At 44.4% G+C, this 22173-nt stretch overlaps 1 protein-coding gene across 1 annotated transcript in view; it reads right to left on the bottom strand.

Moving 5' to 3' along the window:
• LOC120028440 (protein turtle homolog B-like) overlaps positions 1-17525 on the bottom strand; it is a 97942-nt gene extending 80417 nt beyond the window's left edge. Inside the window, exon 1 of the mRNA XM_038973659.1 lies at positions 16611-17525. Coding sequence (XP_038829587.1) covers positions 16611-17525 — 915 coding nt within the window. The remainder of the gene's footprint in view (positions 1-16610) is intronic.
• Positions 17526-22173: the final 4648 nt, after the last annotated feature.

A 22173-nucleotide genomic window follows, 5' to 3' on the forward strand; every position in this document is an offset into this window, starting at 1 on the left:
GGGATCACACAGTCATCCGGAACAGCTGGCGGGATCACACAGTCATCCGGAACAATTGGTGCTCTCATGCATGTTTCAGCGTTACTTGCCTCGAAGCGAGCTTAGAAGTAATGTAGCTCGTCTGATAGGTTTGTGTCACTGGGCAGCTCATGGCTGTGCTTCCCTTTGCAGTCTGTAATAGTTTGCAAGCCCTGCCACATCCAACGAACATCGGTACTGGTGTAGTACAAGTCAATCTTAGTCCTGTATTGATGCTTTGCCTGTTTGATGGTTCGTCTGAGGCCATAGCGGAATTTCTTATAAGCTTCCGGGTGTTATGAATTTTATGAATAATGACTAAATGATGTATACATTTAACGTAGAACTATAACTAACAGAATTCTACCCTGTCACTGTATGATTGTATGAAATTTATTAGAATCATAAATCTAAATCTGATGTGTGTAGCTTTAGTCAGAACTAGTACAAGGACTTTTTGTTCCTTTTTAGTATGTAAGCAGGGTGCAAGTGTGAGACAATGTATGAGATAAGAGGAGCTATCGACAGACAAGCTGTACTACTGTGTTCCTTTCAGGACATTCTGTCCCCACCCAGGGAGGGCAAGGTCTCTCACCTTGGGCTTGTAGTAGATTGTATAACAGGTGGCAGGCAATGTATGAGAAGGAGAAGACTTGTGAACTATATTGTCATTGTTTCTGAGAGGAGGGACATTTATGACGAAATGTGAGGTATTTAGACCAATGTACAGGAAATGATAAGCAGAGCTCTCGTAAATAAACCTGTCGGGTGTCTGAAGTAAATCCTTCCCGTTCGACTCGTTGAAGAAGAAGAATACCTCCAGTACGGGGTGAGTAATCGCTGCCCTGATATCAAGAAGCTCTTTTCGGTCATAAGACATGGTGGTAGAAACATTATGTGCAAAATAAGTTACAAATAACGCAAAAAAACATACACAATAGCACAGTTGGTTACGGGATCGTAAAACGGCGGCCATCTCCTTCGGTGCCATTAAGAACCAGGGACGCTCTTATCCAGAACGACTTACAAGTTAGTGTATTCATCTTAAGATAGCTAGGTGAGACTACCACATATCACAGTCATAGTAAGTACATTTTTACTCAATAAAGTAGTTATCAGCAAAGTCAGTGCTAGCAGTGTTAGTTCCATTTTGTTTCTCTGTGTAGTGGTAGGAGCTGCCTCATGTCTCATTCCCTGCTTCACTGTCACTGTGTGAAAGTCTCTCTCTGCAGCAGCTGGCATCTGTATCGACACATCTAGTTAAACACAGTACAACAGTGCTGCCCATGTGATCAAATGTTTAGTTCAAGGCACAATCTAATTTCTCCTCACCAAGCATTCAAATGATTATCTCAATAAAATCCTGCTGGAGTAGAGCTTAAGGCCATGCAGTGATTCTGCTACACACTGCCTTTAATGATGTATGATTAAAGTGCTCTTATCTTGGTTGGATTGTAGATTTTCACACCATGTGTACACCAACAGTACTGTGTTTAGTTGTCAAGGATGACGTTAGGCACATTTTTAACACACCTTGTTGAACCCAATTTAGCAGCTTGAAGTAGCACAAATGGTTGCCATGGTTTACAGGTCTTATGCAGGTGTAATGCTGATCCCTATCATGCTTAAATCAAATCAAATCAAATTTTATTTGTCACATACACATGGTTAGCAGATGTTAATGCAAGTGTAGCGAAATGCTTGTGCTTCTAGTTCCGACCATGCAGTAATATCTAACAAGTAATATAACCTAACAATTTCACAACAACTATCTTATACACACAAGTGTAAAGGAATGAATACGAATATGTACATTAAAATATATGAATGAGTGATGCCCGAACGGCATAGGCTAGATGCAGTAGATGGTATAGAGTACAGTATATACATATGAGATGAGTAATGTAGGGTATGAAAACATTATATAAAGCGGCATTGTTTAAAGTGGCTGTCATGTTCGTTGAAAGGATCGGACCAAGGCGCAGCGTACGTAGAGTTCCACATTCTTTAATAGTGAAACTTACAACAAAACAACAAAGAATCTAACAAACGTGCAGTATTGCAGTGCACAAGGCAACTATACAAAAACAAGATCCCACAACACAAATGAGGAAAATGGCTACCTAAATATGATCCCCAATCAGAGACAACGATAAACAGCTGTCTCTGATTGGGAACCATATCAGGCCAACATAGACATACAAAACCCCCTAGACATACAAAACCCTAGACATACAAAAACTAGCGTACCCACCCTAGTCACACCCTGACCTAATCAAAATATATATTAAAACAGAGATATCTAAGGTCAGGGCGTGACAGTGGCTAGTGATACATTACATCAAGATGGCAAGATGCAATAGATGGTATAGAGTACAGTATATACATATTTATTTTTATTTTCACCTTTATTTATCCAGGTAGGCTAGTTGAGAACAAGTTCTCATTTACAACTGTGACCTGCAAAGCAGTGTGACACAGACAACCACACAGTTACACATGGAATAAACAATAAACAAGCCAATAACACAATAAACAAGTCAATGACACAGTAGAAAAAAAAGAAAGTATATATACAGTGTGTGCAAAAGCCATGAGGAGGTAGGTCAATAAATAGGCCATAGGAGCGAATAATTACAATTTAGCAGATTGACACTGGAGTGATAAATGATCAGATGATGATGTGCAAGTAGAGATACGGGTGTGCAAAAGAGCAGAAAAGTAAATAAAAACAGTATGGGGATGAGGTAGGTAGATTGGGTGGGCTATTTACAGATGGACTATGTACAGCTGCAGCGATCGGTTAGCTGCTCAGATAGCTGATGTTTAAAGTTGGTGAGAGAAATATAAGTCTCCAGCTTCAGCGATTTTTGCAATTCGTTCCAGTCACTGGCAGCAGAGAACTGGAAGGAAAGGCGGCCAAATGAGGTTGGCTTTGGGGATGATCAGTGAGATATACCTGCTGGAACGTGTGCTACGGGTGGGTGTTGTTATCGTGATCAGTGAACTGAGATAAGGCGGAGCTTTACCTAGCATAGACTTATAGATGACTTGGAGCCAGTGGGTCTGGCGACGAATATGTAGCGAGGGCCAGCCAACTAGAGCATACAGGTCGCAGTGGTGGGTGGTATAAGGTGATTTGGTAACAAAACGGATGACACTGATAGACTGCATCCAGTTTGCTGAGTAGAGTTTTTGAAGCTATTTTGTAGATGACATCGCCGAAGTCGAGGATCGGTAGGATAGTCAGTTTTACTAGGGTAAGTTTGGCGGCGTGAGTGGAGGAGGCTTTGTTGCGAAATAGAAAGCCGATTCTAGATTTGATTTTGGATTGGATATGTTTAATATGAGTCTGGAAGGAAAGTTTACAGTCTAACCAGACACCTAGGTATTTATAGTTGTCCACATATTCTAGGTCGGAACCGTCCAGGGTGGTGATGCTAGTCGGGCGGGCGGGTGCGGGCAGCGAACGATTGAAAAGCATGCATTTGGTTTTACTAGCGTTTAAGAGCAGTTGGAGGCCACGGAAGGAGTGTTGTATGGCATTGAAGCTCGTTTGGAGGTTAGCTCAGTGTCCAAGGAAGGGCCAGAAGTATACAGAATGGTGTCCTCTGCATAGAGGTGGATCAGGGAATCACCCACAGCTAACTTCCGGCGCCGACAGAGATGGCTGCCTCGCTTCGCGTTCCTAGGAAACTATGCAGTATTTTGTGTTTTTTTTACGTGTTATTTCTTACATTGGTACCCCAGGTAATCTTAGGTTTTATTACATACAGTCGGGAGGAACTATTGGATATAAGAGCAACGTCAACTCACCATCATTACGACCAGGAATACGACTTTCCCGAAACTGATCCTCTGTTTTGCCCACCACCCAGGACAATGGATCGGATCCCAGCCGGCGAACCAAAACAACGACGCCATAAAAGGGGCAGACGAAGCGGTCTTCTGGTCAGGCTCCGTAGACGGGCACATCGCGCACAGCTCCCGAGCATACTACTCGCCAATGTCCAGACAACAAGGTAGATGAAATCCGAGCAAGGGTAGCATTCCAGAGAGACATAAGAGACTGTAACGTTCTTTGCTTCACGGAAATATGGCTCACTCGAGACACGCTATCGGAGTCGGTACAGCCAGCTGGTTTCTTCATGCATCGCGCCGACAGAAACAAGCATCTTTCTGGTAAGAAGAGGGGCGGGGGGGTATGCCTTATGATTAAAGAGACGTGGTGTGATCATAACAACATACAGAAACTCAAGTCCTTCTGTTCACCTGACTTGTTTTCCTCACAATCAAATGCCGACCGCATTATCTACCAAGAGAATTCTCTTCGATAATAATCACAGCCGCATATATTCCCCCCCAAGCAGACACATCGATGGCTTCATTTCATTTGACTCTATGTAAACTGGAAACCACATATCCTGAGGCTGCATTCATTGTAGCTGGGGATTTTAACAAGGCTAATCTGAAAACAAGACTCCCTAAATTCTATCAGCATATCGATTGTGCTACCAGGGCTGGTAAAACCCTGGATCATTGTTATTCTAACTTCCGTGACGCATATAAGGCCCTCCCCCACCCTCCTTTCGGAAAAGCTGACCACGACTCCATTTTGTTGCTCCCTGCCTATAGACAGAGACTAAATCAGGAAGCTCCTGCGCTCAGGTCTGTTCAACCCTGGTCCGACCAATCTGATTCCACGCTTCAAGATTGCTTCGATCACGTGGACTGTTCCGTATTGCGTCAAACAACAACATTGATGAATACGCTGATTCTGTGAGCGAGTTTATTAGCAAGTGCATCGGCGATGTCGTACCCACAGCAAATATTAAAACATTCCCAAACCAGAAACCGTGGATTGACGGCAGCATTCGCGCGAAACTGAAAGCGCGAACCACTGCTTTTAATCAGGGCAAGGTGACCGGAAACATGACCGAATACTAACAGTGTAGCTATTCCCTCCGCAAGGCAATCAAACAAGCTAAGCGTCAGTATAGAGACAAAGTAGAGTCGCAATTCAACGGCTCAGACACAAGAGGTATGTGGCAGGGTCTACAGTCAATCACGGATTACAAAAAGAAAACCAGCCCCGTCGCGGACCAGGATGTCTTGCTCCCAGACAGACTAAACAACTTCTTTGCTCGCTTTGAGGACAATACAGTGCCACTGACACGGCCCGCTACCAAAACCTGCGGACTCTCCTTCACTGCAGCCGAAGTGAGTACAACATTTAAACGTGTTAACCCTCGCAAGGCTGCAGGCCCAGATGGCATCCCCAGCCGCGTCCTCAGAGCATGCGCAGACCAGCTGGCTGGTGTGTTTACCGACATATTCAATCAATCCTATTCCCAGTCTGCTGTTCCCACATGCTTCAAGAGGGCCACCATTGTTCCTGTTCCCAAGAAAGCTAAGGTAACTGAGCTAAACTGACCGCCCCGTAGCACTCACTTCCGTCCTCATGAAGTGCTTTGAGAGACTAGTCAAGGACCATATCACCTCCACCCTACTTGACACCCTAGACCCACTCCAATTTGCTTACCGCCTCAATAGGTCCACAGACGACGCAATCGCAACCACACTGCACACTGCCCTAACCCATCTGGACAAGAGGAATACCTACAGTTGTATGAAAAAGTTTGGCCACCCCTGACAATTTCCATGATTTCCATTTATAAATAATTGGGTGTTTGAATCAGCAATTTCATTTTGATCTATCAAATAACTGATGGACACAGTAATATGTCAGTAGTGAAATGAGGTTTATTGGATTAACAGAAACTGTGCAATATGCACCAAAACAAAATTAGACAGGTGCATAAATTTGGGCCCCCCAATATAAAAATCACATCAATATTTAGTAGAGCCTCCTTTTGCTAAAATAACAGCCTCTAGATGCTTCCCATAGCCTCTAATGAGTGTCTGGATTCTGGATTAAGGTATTTTGGACCATTCCTCCTTACAAAACATCTCCAGTTCAGTTAGGTTTGATGGTTGCTGAGCATGGACAGCCCGCTTCAAATCATCCCACAGATTCTCAATGATATTCAGGTCTGGGGACTGGGATGGCCATTCCAGAACATTGTACTTGTTCCTCTGCATAAATGCCCGGGTAGATTTTGAGCAGTGTTTTGGGTCGTTGTCTTGTTGAAATATCCAGCCCCGGCGTAACTTCAACTTTGTGACTGATTCTTCAACATTATTCCCAAGAATCTGCTGATATTGAGTGGAATCCATGCGACCCTCAACTTTAACAAGATTCCCAGTACCGGCACTGGCCACACAGCCCCACAGCATGATGGAACCACCACCAATTTTTACTGTGGGTAGCAAGTGTTTTTCTTGGAACGCTGTGTTCTTTTGCCACCATGCATAACATCCCTTGTTATGACCAAATGGCTCAATCTTTTTTTTCATCAGTCCACAGCACCTTATTCCAAAATGAAGCTGGTTTGTCCAAATGTGCGTTTGCATACCTCAAGCGACTCTGTTTGTGGCGTGTGTGCAGAAAAGGCTTCTTCCGCATCACTCTCCCATACAGCTTCTCCTTGTGCAAAGTGCGCTGAATTGTTGAACGATGCACAGTGACACCATCTGCAGCAAGATGACGTTGTAGGTCTTTGGAGGTGGTCTGTGGGCTGTTTTTGACCGTTCTCACCATCCTTCGCCTTTGCCTCTCCGATATTTTACTTGGCCTGCCACTTCTGGCCTTAACAAGAACTGTGCCTGTGGTCTTCTATTTCCTCACTATGTTCCTCACAGTGGACACTGACAGCTTAAATCTCTGCGATAGCTTTTTGTAGCCTTCCTCTAAACCATAATGTTGAACAATCTTTGTTTTCAGGTCATTTGAGAGTTGTTTTGAGGCCCCCATGTTGCCACTCTTCAGAGGAGAGTCAAAGAGAACAACAACTTGCAATTGGTCACCTTAACCCTTTCATGCGTGAGTTCCAAATATCTCTAACATGCTGACCAGACCGGACACGTCGCGTGTGCGAGCGTCGCAAAATAAATTTAGAAACCCATGTTATTCAATTATTGCACCCACACTGCTTGCGCGCGCCAACGAGCGTCTGCGACACCAAGGGCTAAAATAGATGTCGTTCCTATTTCTGACGCAGATCGCGCTGCAAGTCCTGCCTCTCCCATCTCCTCATTGGTTTATAGAAGCAGGTACCCACGTGCCATCTCCTCATTGGTTTATAGAAGCAGGTACCCACGTGCCATCTCCCCATTGGTTATACCCACGTGGGTGATAGAAAGACGAAAACTGTTTTGCCGTAATACATTGAAAGTTTAGATGCGATCACCATATAATTTAAACGATGAAAAAGCCTGGAAGGAGGAGCGATGACTAGAAACGATTCGTTTGGCCGTTTTATATGTGGATTAATTGTCGGAGTAGAGATCCTTGTCCATTTCAGGTAAAATAACAACTCAATGTTTATATCCCAGGACAAATTAGCTAGCAACAGCAAGTTAGCTAAATAGGACAAATTAATGTTAGCTAGCAAGTGCAAGCTAACTAGCTAAATTGCCATACATGTTTAATGCTTTTCGACCTGTCCCCAAATTAATGTCATTGGTTCAGAGTTTGTTTTGATATTTTAACCTGCGTGTCGTGATCGCGTTTGGTGTGGGGGGGGGGGGGGGGGCAACATAAATGTATGCACGATAGCGCACGTGCGCAGCCGGTTTGGGCAAGGTGTAACCGTCGCCCCAGCGTGAGTTTTTTTATGCGCGTGATGTTAGAACGTTCTCGCCATTCCTGGATGTGATTGTTACGTAACAGTACATTTAATCCGTGCTGCCCTCAAACCAAAGCACGCAGCCTGTTTTTTTTGGTCAATTTTAAATTATTTTCTAACAACAGTTTGAAATGAGGTGTGTTCCGCCTAATTCATTCACATAAAAGTAGTCATTTTTACTTTTGCGAACCAATACGTTTTTGGGACATTTCTGACCCGGACAAAATTCCCCTCAATTGTTTGTGCAGTTCAAATCTGCAGACATTTGCTCATCTGTCGTCCTGCATACACGTGTCCATATTTTCTGTCTGTTGTCTTCATCGCAATCAAAGTTGTTTTCATTACCAATATTAACTTTGGAAATGTGTGCGTTTCTATCAAAGTAAGTGCCTTATTATGTTATAATTGTTTCTGCATGTCGTTTCTACTGTAGCATAATGTTTTTGTGTATATTCCTTATAACCACGGATACGCGATGTAACGTTACTCATTTCATAACATTTATGGTGTTATACTCAATGCTTAGGTAGCTAGCTACATTCTTCTATTAGTTCTGCAAAACAATGCTAATTGCGTCAGGGAAGTATTAGCATGTGTTGTATTTTGAACCTACCCTGGCCTTATGACTCCCAAGTGACACAGCGTCTCAGTGCTAGAGGCGTCACTACAGACACCCATCTTCAAATCCAAACTGCGTTTCTATCAAAGTAAGTGCCTTATTACGTTATAATAGTTTGTGTGTCGTCTTATACCGTTTCTACTGTCGCTCACTGTGTGTATGACCGCGGACACGCGAGGTAACGTTATGTAAGGTAACGAGGTAACCTTTATGGTGTTATATTCAATCGTGCTTATGTAGCTAGTTACATTCTTCTATTAGCTCTGTAAAATAATGCTAAATGCGTCAGAAGTATTGGCATGTTGTATTTTGAAGCTACCCTGGAAAAATTGAAAAATGTCTTATACCACTTGGTCGTTTGCTGAGTGCATTCCACAAAGCTGTTTATCATGTCAGCCTTATCCACTGCCCCCATTTTGAGGTTATAGTCAAGCATTGTCTGGTTTGATGTTTCTCTGTCTGGTTTGTTTCTCTCCCGTCAGGTGGTCCACCTTCTCTGTGGCCGACATGGTTGCTGTATGGACAGTGGAGAGGACATGGATGTCTCGTTTGTCATGGCACTTTACTGCCAGCTGTTGACATTTCTTATTTTGTATAATGGGTCATTTAGGATGGCAGTAGCGTTGTTGATGAAATGGAGTCATAGCAGCAGAACTAGAAAGCAGTCTTGGGAAAAGAGGGTGGCAAAGAAGGGAGTTGCAAACATAGGATCTCTGCTCCAGTATTCTCTTCGGGAGTTCTTCTTTACTGTCACCAGGAATGTATACATTTCACTAATTGTGGTTGTCCCCCCCACTCCTGGCTCTCTCTTCTCCTGTAGCTCCAAGGCATAGCGATTGGTCTCTACTATGTCTCCCACCAGCTCAGAAACAACTTGAAGCACTCTGCCTCAGATGGAAATGGCACTCCAGACTGGGACTCATCAACACAAACAGCAGGGCCAGGAGAGGTGAAATGGCTGGCAGCCTTCCAGCTACCACAGATCTCCTGTACTTCATCCACTATCGGTCTGCCTCCATCACCACCAGCATCTTCAAAGGGAACTGGGACTTCGTCAGTGGACAAGGGGTCCTCTGTCACTGTCAGAATCTGATTCCTAATTTTCAGACTTATTGTCAGATTTTTTTTTAAATCTCCAGAATTTCCGCATTTCTGAGTTGTCTCCTTTTGAAAGACATTGCTAATGCTACAGCTTAGCTCATTAGCTACATACAGTATATCACAAAAGTGAGTACACCCCTCACATTTTTGTAAATATTTGAGTATATCTTTTGTGACAACACTGAAGAAATGACACTGCTACAATGTAAAGTAGTGAGTGTACAGCTTGTATAACAGTGTAAATCTGCTGTCCCCTCAATAACTACGCACACAGCCATTAATGTCTAAACCGCTGACAACAAAAGTGAGTACACCCCTAAGTGAAAATGTCGACATTGGGCCCAACGTGTCAATATTTTGTGTGGCCACCATCATTTTCCAGCACTGCCTTAACCCTCTTGGGCATGGGTTCACCAGAGATTCACAGGTTGCCACTGGAGTCCTCTTCCACTCCTCCATGACGACATCACGGAGCTGGTGGATGTTAGAGACCTTGCACTCCTCCACCTTCCATTTGAGGATGCCCCACAGATACTCAATAGGGTTTAGGTCTGGAGACATGCTTGGCCAGTCCATCACCTTTACCCTCAGCTTCTTTAGCAAGGCAGTGGTCGTCTTGGAGGTGTGTTTGGGGTCGTTATCATGTTGGAATACTGCCCTGCGGCCCAGTCTCCGAAGGGAGGGGATCATGCTCTGCTTCAGTATGTCACAGTACATGTTGGCATTCATGGTTCCCTCAATGAACTGTAGCTCCCCAGTGCCGGCAGCACTCATGCAGCCCCAGACCATGACACTCCCACCACCATGCTTGACTGTAGGCAAGACACACTTGTCTTTGTACTCCTCACCTGGTTGCCGCCACACACGCTTGACACCATCTGAACCAAATAAGTTTATCTTGGTCTCATCAGACCACAGGACATGGTTCCAGTAATCCATGTCCTTAGTCTGCTTGTCTTAAGCAAACTGTTTGCGGGCTTTCTTGTGCATCATCTTTAGAAGAGGCTTCCTTCTGGGACGACAGCCATGCAGGCCAATTTGATGCAGTGTACGGCGTATGGCCTGAGCACTGACAGGCTAACCCCCCATCCCTTCAACCTCTGCAGCAATGCTGGCAGCACTCATACGTCTATTTTCCAAAGACAACGTCTGGATATGACGCTGAGCACGTGCACTCAACTTCTTTGGTCGACCATGGCGAGGCCTGTTCTGAGTGGAACCTGTCCAATTAAACCGCTGTATGGTCTTGGCCACCGTGCTGCAGCTCAGTTTCAGGGTCTTGGCAATCTTCTTATAGCCCAGGCCATCTTTATGTAGAGCAACAATTCTTTTTTTCAGATCCTCAGAGATTTCTTTGCCATGAGGTGCCATGTTGAACTTCCAGTGACCAGTCAGTATGAGGGAGTGTGAGAGCGATAACACCATATTTAACACACCTGCTCCCCATTCACACCTGAGACCTTGTAACACTAATGAGTCACATGACACCGGGGAGGGAAAATGGCTAATTGGGCCCAATTTGGACATTTTCACTTAGGGGTGTACTCACTTTTGTTGCCAGCGGTTTGGACATTAATGGCTGTGCGTTGAGTTATTTTGAAGGGACAGCAAATTTACACTGTTATACAAGCTGTACACTCACTACTTTACATTGTAGCAAAGTGTCATTTCTTCAGTATTGTCATATGAAAAGATATACTCAAATATTTACAAAAATGTGAGGGGTGTACTCACTTTTGTGATATACTGTACATAACAACACTGAATGGCTCAGTGGGAGTGAGAGGTTACGTGATTGACTGCCTGCACGCTCCATTTGTATCAATAAATCACTATCAGAAAATGTGTGGTATTATTGATATATTTAATATTTTATTCATGTTTTTCAATTACCGGTGATAAATCATGCATTCCGATTTTTGCAGAGATTGTAATGGGCACATAGTAAGTGTGTAAAATAATGTTTTGAAGGTTGTACTGATTATGATGAGCTAAGCTAATTCCAGCTGTGTGTGGAGCCATCTTTGTTGTACTGATTATGATGAGCTAAGCGAATTCCAGCTTTGTGTGGAGCCATCTTTGTTGACATACAATGCATTCTGGGTTTCACTTGATCTGTCGGACCAAAGATGCTATAACAAAATGAGGTGAGTAAGGGTTCACTCATTTTTGAGAACAGCAGAAATTGGATGTTAACGATGGTAGACGACACACCCCTTGAACATGCATACTATAAACAGACCAAACTCACCTTGTCTTCTCTTATTATCTTTGGTTTCTGTGAGGAAAAAAAGCCTGGCTGCGCGCTGAGACTAGTCGTCGGATTACTTTCGATTTCTAGAAAGTGTTTTACTCTATTTTGAACGGTGAGCTCGCCCGTGATGTGATTAATTATATATAGTAATTGCTATTAGCTAATTCATATTATAGTTTGTCAGCCGAGAGTTAGAAAATATGACAGCTTGTGTTGCATCAATCTTTCCTTAGTTAGCGCTAGGACAAATGTAGCCTACATTTTTCCGGTTAGGATGATTGTGTAATGATATAGATACTTGTGTGAATATCTGAACATTGCATCCAAAAAATAAACTGCTCACATTCTGGACATAACTTTGTAAAGACTGTATTTGTGTAAACAGTTTCTGAAAAAAGTTCAACTGCTGATTGTTGCGTCATTCGAAACTGGCCTTTCTAAATGAGTGTTCTAATCACACGGGTGTGATCGTACGCTTCAGGGACCATTGTAGAACGATCACACCCCTGTGATGGTACGTGATTGGATGCACTTGTCTATGAAGTTCAAGGCTTAATGAGCTCACCAAACCAATTGTGTGTTCCAATTAATCAGTGCTAAGTAGTTACAGGTATTCAAATCAACAGAATGACAAGGGTGCCCACATTTTTGCATAGCCTATTTTTCACATCTGATTTAATTTAATATTAACTTAATATTGCTATACTAAAAATCTTTGTCTGGACAATACCCCAGTACTCAGCTTTTATTAGAAAATGAATCGCATGCCACTGTGATCATTTTCTGTGACGACAGAGTAAATTATTATGCAGCCTCAGAGGGGTGCCCAAACTTTTTCATACGACTATGTGAGAATGTTGTTCATCGACTACAACTCAGCATTTAACACCATAGTACCCTCCAAACTCGTCATCAAGCTCGAGACCCTGGGTCTCGACCCCGCCCTGTGCAACTGGGTACTGGACTTCCTGACGGGCCGCCCCCAGGTGGTGAGGGTAGGTAACAACATCTACACCCTGCTGATCCTCAACACTGGGGCCCCACAAGGGTGCGTTCTGAGCCCTCTCCTGTACTCCCTGTTCACCCACGACTGCGTGGCCATGCACGCCTCCAACTCAATCATCAAGTTTGCAGACGACACTACAGTGGTAGGCTTGATTACCAACAACGACGAGACGGCCTACAGGGAGGAGGTGAGGGCCCTCGGAGTGTGGTGTCAGGAAAATAACCTTACACTCAACGTCAACAAAACAAAGGAGATGATCGTGGACTTCAGGAAACAGCAGAGGGAGCACCCCCCTATCCACATTGACGGGACAGTAGTGGAGAGGGTAGTAAGTTTTAAGATCCTCGGCGTACACATCATGGACAAACTGAATTGGTCCACCCACACAGACCGCGTGGTGAAGAAGGCGCAGCAGCGCCTCTTCAACCTCTATAGAATAACTCACCAAAATATAGAATAACTATCTTCAAAGTAATGACTCGGGACGTCGGGTTTGATATGAAAGCTTCTTTTAGTAATAATTCTTGATCACGTTACATTTAACAACTTTAGATTCTACAGAGCAATGCCAGTAAGATGCTAGCGCAAAGGAACCATCAATCACCTGATAATTGCACTTAACTAGCGCGTTCACTCTCTACTTCCTGTCGCAAGGCATTCTGGAACTTGCAGTCAAAAGCGTAATTCAATACTAACCAATACAATTACATATGTAAATAACTGTAAAGAAATATCTTTAGATACAGCTCAATGAATTAACTTAAACATTAACTCTGTAACACATTAAAGTTACAACATCCTCCCCCCCCGATGAACAACTTTGTTCATCTAGATCTCTAGGCAGTATATCAACTGAATAGGTCTCCTCAACAAAGTCCCTGAAGCAGTACGAACTGAACATGATCTAACTAGGCCATCTCGGCCTGGAAACAGTTCCTCAATCTTTCCTAGTTTCCAGGTTTGTCTGGGTGTGTTATCTTCTCCAATGAGTACAACGTCACCCGCTTTCAGTGGGGTGGGCTGTGGTGTATCACAGCGGTGTGCTGACTTTAGATCCAGCAAGTAGTCTCTTCGCCAACTGTTCCAGAAGCTGGTCACAAGTCTCTGCCTGTACTTCCATCTGCGTGTCATGTCCTCCTTGTTTAGCGTTGGGTGCTGAGTGTCAGCTGGAAATGGCTTTGGAGGCAAAGAGGTTAGTCGTTTACCCACCAGGAAGTGTGCTGGGGTCAGGGGTTGTGGTTCATCCACTTCATTGTGCACGAAGGTCAGAGGCCTAGAATTTAGAATTGCTTCAACCTCTGTCAGGACTGTGCACATCTCTTCAAAGTTGAGTGAAGCTCTCCCAAGAACCTTTCGCAGGCATGTTTTCACTGACCTGACAAGTCTTTCCCAGAAAACGCCCCACCAGGCTGCTCGCTCGGCGATGAACCTCCAGGTGATGCCCCTTTCTGAGAAAAAAGCCAAGAGTTGGGGCTCTTCGATTGCCTTCCACAGCTCTTTCAAGTCCTGATCAGCTCTCTTGAACGTTTTTGCATTGTCTGAGTAGATTACCTTGCATAATCCTCTCCTTGAGATGAATCTTTTTAGAGCTAACAGGAATTTCTCTGTGGACTGATCTGAGACCAGTTCCAAATGCACTGCTCTGGTTACCGCACAAGTGAACAGTGCAATGTATGACTTCTTCACAGACCCATTTTCTTTCACATAGAGCGGTCCTGCAAAATCCACACCTGTGACTTCAAATGGTGGCGATTCAGTTATTCTGTCTTTTGGTAAAGGCGCAGTGACCTGCTGTCCGGCTCTTGCCTTGAATCTTTTGCACACTATACATCTTGCCACTGTGCTCTTGACTAGCTGCCTAGCACGCAAGATCCAGTATCGCTCTCTGATTTGTACTAGAGTGTCTCTTGCTCCAGAATGCATCACCTTCTCATGGTTGTACTGTATCAGCATTTCTGAGTATCTGTACTTGTTGGGCAGAACCCATGGGTGCTGCTCTCTGAATGTGAAGCTGGACTGTTGCAGTCTTCCTCCTACACTGAGTAGTTCGTGTTCGTCCAGGAACGGTTTCAGTTCTCTGATTTTACAGTCATTGTTTAGGCTTTTTCCTGCCTTCAGTAGTTTGATCTCCTGTCCAAAACTCTGTTGTTGTGTTACCTTAATCCAGTACTTTTCTGCATCGAACAGTTCGTCAGCAGTCAGTTCACCTTGTATCTTTATGGTTGTACGAGCATTGGCTATGAATCTCTTTATCCAGGCGGTGACTCTGAACACTCTTTTCAGTTTGCTGTACCTTTCAAGCTCCAACACAGGTTCAGGGATGTCTGTGCTGTTTGCTGCGAGTTGTACAGTAACCTGGCCGCTGGACTTGAGTTCTATATTCACCTCTTCCGGAACCTTGTTATCATCAGTCTCTTCGGACTGATTGGGTGATATCAGAATTCTGGGTCCATTCCACCATAGCTCGCTCTGTGTCAAGTTTCGAACAGTTTGTCCTCTTGTAGGGAGGTCAGCTGGATTAGTTTTCCCTTCAATATGTGACCATGACTCTGGATTGGTCAAGGACTGGATCTCCGTCACTCTGTTCGCAACAAACTGTTTCCATTTCTGAGCTGAGCTGCAAATCCAATGCAGCACGATCATCGAGTCTGTCCACATTTGGATCTGTTTTTCTTCCAATTTCAGTGTGGTCATCAAGTTGTTTGCGAGTCTCGCTCCAATCACAGCTCCCATGAGCTCCAGGCGTGGCAGCGTCATTTTCTTGAGTGGGGCTACCCTGGACTTGGATGCGACTAGACTTGTTGTTTCCCTGCCTTGTGATTCACCTTGCAAGTAAGCTACTGCACTGTAAGCCCTTTCACTTGCATCACAGAACACGTGTAGTTTCTGGGTGTGGCTATTCTGTGGCCGCATGTCTGTTCTGTACCACCTTGGTATGGTGAGCTGGTGTAACTGGGGTAGTTCTGAACACCACTGTTGCCATTCTCGTGTCAGATCAGGCGGTAATTCTTCGTCTCAGCTGAGTCCCCTCTCCCACATTTCCTGGAACATGCACTTGATCCTGATGGTGAAGGGAGTTAAGAAACCAAGAGGGTCGAAGATACGTGCAGACGACTGTAGAACACTTCTCTTTGTGTTTTCCTTTTGCTTTAGAATGCTCAGTAGCGGCCTGAGATCAAACACAAAGTCATCCGTTTCCGGTCTCCATACTAAACCTAAAACCTTCAGCACTAATCCTTGTGTTTCTAGCGTCAACGGGTGGTCAGTTGTCGTACTCTCCTCCCATTTTGTTTTTAATTCAGGAGAGTTGGTCATCCACTTGCAGAGGTCCATGCCTGCAATCGACAACATTCGCTTTGCAGTTGTTGTCACAAGGTAAGCCTCTTCAACATTGCGTGAACTTGCAATGAAATCATCTACATAGAGTGACTCTCTCAGTATCTCTACAACTTCTGGTTGTTCTGTTTCATATTGTTTCAGGTGCTTCCTGATTGTAGCTGCCAGCAAAAATGGACTTGGGGAAGCTCCAAATACCACTCTTTTCATCCTCAGCACACGCAGCTCCTCTTCATTTTCTCCCCTTGGTGGGCCTGTGAGCCATAGAAATCTCACGGCGTCTCTGTCTCTCTCTGCTAGGGATATCTGCAGGAAAGCTTTCTTGATGTCTGCCATGAATGCGATCTCATGTAGTCTGAACTTTATCAGAACGCTGAGCAGATCCGGATTCAGGTTCGGTCCTGTGAGTAGACAGTCATTGAGGGATGGACAGCCATCTTCATGGGACGAGGCATCAAACACCACTCTCAGTTTTGTTGTCACCTTGTCTTCTCGGAGTACTGCATGGTGAGGTAAGTAGTATTTTACGTTGTCTGCACTTGATGCGTTGTCCTTGGGCACGTCCTCTGCCATATCCTGTTGTAAGTAGTCCTCTACCACTTCATTGTATCTGCTGTACAACGTCACATCCTTCTTCAGTCTTTTCTTCAGACCTTCAAACCGTTTCTTGGCGATTCTATAGTTGTCTTTGAGTTCTGGCATTTCTCGTTTCCATGGCAACTCCACGTGGTATCGACCATCTTTGAAGGTGGTTGTTTCCTCGAACCTCTGTAGAGCCTCGGTTTCCTCTGTGTTCTGTGTTTTCTCGCTTATAATACCCAGAGACTCAAGCTCCCAGAATGTATGCAGTTGTTTGGAGACTAGTGTGTCTTCATCAAGTGGGATGAACATGCAAGTTGCCTCGGCGACACTTGACATGAACACGGGTCCCTGCACCGACCATCCAAAGGTGCTCTCTAAAGCAACCAGCGTCTCCGTCAGTCGCTCCACTCTGCCTGATACTATCTGCCAGTAGTAGTCTGCTCCTATCAGGACAGAGAGTTCAGGATCATTGTCATCTCCTGGAAAGTCTGCGAGCTGCAGTCCTTTTCTATTGAGCTCATGTCGAATCTGTTCACCAGGAACCTTCATCACAGCTGTGCACACTTGTGGGGTTTCAATTGCCTCTATCTCTATTCTCTGCTGTTTGTCCCAGACATTCTCCAAGATGACTTTCACTGTGTTGCGTTGGGATGTTGCTGGGGCAGAGGAGCCAAACGTGTGAAGAGTGAGTGCCTCTTGTCTGATTACTGGTAGCTTCAAGCCCTTCACAAGGTTTTCATGTATGAAGCTTCTCTGACTGCCTCCATCTAGTAAGCAACGAGCTATCTTCCTGCCCGATGGGCCTTCTACCCATGCCTTTGCCGTTTGTAGCAACACAGTGTTCTGTCCATCTGGTTTCATCTTCACTGAATGGGGAATAACTGAGGAAACAACAGCATCTGCAGAAACAGTAGGGGGTTGCACCTCACTCCTCTTACTGATACACACAGCAATGTGATGTCTGCTTCCACATGTTGCACATGACACATCTTTGACTTTACAGAATTTTGCTATGTGTCTCTGTCCTAAACATACAAAGCATCTTCCCATTTTCTTTAGTTTCTCTTTGCGTGCAGCAATATTGTGGTCAGGGCAGTTTTCTGATTTGTGGTCTGCACTGTCACAGAATAGACAGTTTTGTTCCTTCTGGCTGGCTGTATGCAGTGCTGCAGCAGAGGGCATGTTGGGTCTTTTTGTTTTCATTTCATTGGAGAAGCATGACTTGTTCCATGGTTTGCTCTCTTTCTGTTGGTTGCATGATCTTGTCATTTGTAGCGCTCTCTCCCTGCTCTGAACCTCCTTCTGTAGGAAACTGATAATCTCAGACACTTTCCATTCATCATCTACTCCCCTCTGACGACTATAGTCAAGAGCTATGTCCTCTGGAATCATCTGCAGTAAGATTGGGCATAGTAGGCTTCCATAGGTTTCTGACACTACACCCAGTGATTCCAGGCTCCTAATCTGAATTTCACATTCATCATATAGCTGCCTCAATGCATTTAGATCAGAGGATTTCTTCACAGGGGTGAGATTCAGCAGCTTTGACATATGAGCACTAATCACAAGATCTTTCCTTCCAAATCTGCTCTTGAGTAGAGCGATTGCATCATCATAGTTACTGTCTGTTAACATCAGTCCTGCTACTGCCTTTGCAGCTGGTCCAGTGAGATATGTTTTCAGATAGGTAAACTTCTCTTTATTACACAGTGAATCATTGTTGTGAATAGCAGTCTCATACTGGCTCCAAAACTCCTGCCACATACTGACATCTCCATAGAATGTCTCAATAATCAACTTTGGTAGCCTTACTGATTGTCTCTGTGATCTGTTGGAGTTAGCGTCACTCACCCGTGCTGGCAGTGGATTGAGATCCTGGTTTTTCTTTATCACTCGTTGTGCACGGCTCTTCAGCATGATAACGCGCTCTTTGTAATCCTCCGTGCATGCAATCTCTGCCTCCAATCCGTCCAATGGCGTTAACTGTTCAATTCCACGATCAAGTTCAAACAAACTGTTCTCCTTAGCTAACAGCAATTCCAACAATGTACTCAAGTGATCGGTATCCGGATTCGACTGGGATATTTCCACGTCAATCTGATTCAAAATCCGTGTTGTGGCACCTCGAATGGTACCCCGCTTTCGTCTCATTCTTTCGGTTTCATGCGGACGTTCCTCCTCAGCCATTTCAGCTGCTTCTTCGTCGCAGCTCATATCCCGGGTTTCGGCACCAAAATATAGAATAACTATCTTCAAAGTAATGACTCGGGACGTCGGGTTTGATATGAAAGCTTCTTTTAGTAATAATTCTTGATCACGTTACATTTAACAACTTTAGATTCTACAGAGCAATGCCAGTAAGATGCTAGCGCAAAGGAACCATCAATCACCTGATAATTGCACTTAACTAGCGTGTTCACTCTCTACTTCCTGTCGCAAGGCATTCTGGAACTTGCAGTCAAAAGCGTAATTCAATACTAACCAATACAATTACATATGTAAATAACTGTAAAGAAATATCTTTAGATACAGCTCAATTAATTAACTTAAACATTAACTCTGTAACACATTAAAGTTACAACAACCTCAGGAGGCTGAAGAAATTCGGCTTGTCACCAAAAGCACTCACAAACTTTTACAGATGCACAATTGAGAGCATCCTGTCGGGCTGTATCACCGCCTGGTACGGCAACTGCTCCACCCACAACCGTAAGGCTCTCCAGACGGTAGTGAGGTCTGCACAACGCATCACCAGGGGCAAACTACCTGCCCTCCAGGACACCTACACCACCCGATGTCACAGGAAGGCCATAAAGATCATCAAGGACAACAACCACCCGAGCCACTTTCTGTTCACCCCGCTATCATCCAGAAGGTGAGGTCAGTACAGGTGCATCAAAGCAGGGACCGAGAAACTGAAAAACAGCTTCTTTCTCAAGGCCATCAGACTGTTAAACAGCCACCACTAACATTGAGTGGCTGCTGCCAACATACTGACTCAACTCCAACCACTTTAATAATGGAAAAATGTATGTAAATAATGTATCACTAGCCACTTTAAACAATGCCACTTAATATAATGTTTACATACCCTACATTACTCAATTCATATGTATATACTGTACTCTATACCATCTACTGCATCTTGCCATCTTTATGTAATACATGTATCACTAGCCACTTTAAACAATGTCACTTTTATATGTTTACATACCCTACATTACTCATCTCATATGTATATACTGTACTCAATACCATCTACTTCATCTTGCCTATGCCGTTCTGTACCGTCACTCCTTCATATATTTTGATGTACATATTCTTCATCCCTTTACACTTGTGTGTATAAGGTAGTTGTTGTGAAATTGTTAGATTACTCGTTGGTTATTACTGCATTGTCGGAACTAGAAGCATAAGTATTTCGCTACACTCGCATTAACATCTGCTAACCATGTGTATGTGACAAATAACATTTGATTTGATTTGATCAAGAGTGACATCATTGATATACACAGAGAAAAGAGTCGGCCCGAGAATTGAACCCTGTGGTACCCCCATAGAGACTGCCAGAGGTCCGGACAACATGCCCTCCGATTTGACACACTGAACTCTGTCTGCAAAGTACTTGGTGAACCAGGTGAGGCAGTCATTAGAAAAACCAAGGCTATTGAGTCTGCCGATAAGAATTCGGTGATTGACAGAGTTGAAAGCCTTGGCCAGATCGATGAAGACGGCTGCACAGTACTGTCTTTTATCGATGGCGGTTATGATATCGTTTAGTACCTTGAGCGTGGCTGAGGTGCACCCGTGATCGGCTCGGAAACCGGATTGCACAGCGGAGAAGGTACGGTGGGATTCGAATTGGTCAGTGATCTGTTTATTAACTTGGCTTTTGAAGACTTCAGATAGGCAGAGCAGGATGGATATAGGTCTGTAACAGTTTGGGTCTAGGGTGTCACCCCCTTTGAAGAGGGGGATGACCACGGCAGCTTTCCAATCTTTGGGGATCTCGGACGATACAAAAGAGAGGTTGAACAGGCTGGTAATAGGGGTTGCAACAATGGCGGCGGATAGTTTTAGAAAGAGAGGGTCCAGATTGTCTAGCCCAGCTGATTTGTACAGGTCCAGGTTTTGCAGCTCTTTCAGAACATCTGCTATCTAGATTTGGGTGAAGGAGAAGCTGGGGAGGCTTGGGCAAGTAGCTGCGGGGGTGGCGGAGCTGGAGTAGCCAGGAGGAAGACATGGCCAGCGGTTGAGAAATGCTTATTGAAATGTTTCATTATCATAGATTTATCGGTGGTGACCGTGTTACCTAGCCTCAGTGCAGTGGGCAGCTGGGAGGAGGTGCTCTTGTTCTCCATGGACTTTACAGTGTCCCAAAACTTTTTGGAGTTAGAGCTACAGGATGCAAATTTCTGCTTGAAAAAGCTAGCCTTTGCTTTCTGACTGACTGCGTGTATTGGTTCCTGACTTCCCTGAACAGTTGCATATCGCGGGGACTATTCGATGCTATTGCAGTCCGCCACAGGATGTTTTTGTGCTGATCAAGGGCAATCAGGTCTGGAGTGAACCAAGGGCTCTATCTGTTCTTAGTTCTGCATTTTGTGAACGGGGCATGCTTATTTAAGATGGTGAGGAAATTACTTTTAAAGAACGACCAGGCATCCTCGACTGACAGAGATGAGGTCAATATCCTTCCAGGATACCCGGGCCAGGTCGATTAGAAAGGCCTGCTCGCAGAAGTGTTTTAGGGAGTGTTTGACAGTGATGAGGGGTGGTCGTTTGACCGCGGACCCATAGTGGATACAGGCAATGAGGCAGTGATCGCTGAAATCCTGGTTGAAGACAGAAGAGGTGTATTTAGAGGGCAAGTTGGTCAGGATAATGTTTATGAGGGTGCCCATGTTTACGGATTTAGGGTTGTACCTGGTGGGTTCCTTGATGATTTGTGTGAGATTGAGGGCATCTAGCTTAGATTGTAGGACTGCCAGGGTGTTAAACATATCCCAGTTTAGGTCACCTAACAGAACGAACTCTGAAGCTAGATGGGGGGCGATCAATTCACAAATGGTGTCCAGGGCACAGCTGGGAGCGGAGGGGGGTCGATAGCAGGTGGCAACAGTGAGAGACTTATTTCTGGAGAGAGTCATTATTAAAATGAGAAATTCAAACTGTTTGGGCATAGACCTGGAAAGTATGACAGAACTTTGCAGGCTATCTCTGCAGTAGATTGCAACTCCTCCTCTTTTGGCAGTTCTATCTTGACGGAAAATGTTGTAGTTGGGTATGGAAATCTCAGAATTTTTGGTGGCCTTCCTAAACCAGGATTCAGACACGGCAAGGACATCAGGGTTGGCGGAGTGTGCTAAAGCAGTGAGTAAAACAAACTTAGGGAGGAGGCTTCTGATGTTAACATGCATGATACCAAGGCTTTTTCGATCACAGAAGATAAGTAATGTAGGGTATGAAAACATTATATAAAGTAGCATTGTTTAAAGTGGCAAGTGAT

This window comes from Salvelinus namaycush, chromosome 34 (assembly GCF_016432855.1).
Source record: "Salvelinus namaycush isolate Seneca chromosome 34, SaNama_1.0, whole genome shotgun sequence".
Taxonomy (NCBI): Eukaryota; Metazoa; Chordata; class Actinopteri; order Salmoniformes; family Salmonidae; genus Salvelinus; species Salvelinus namaycush.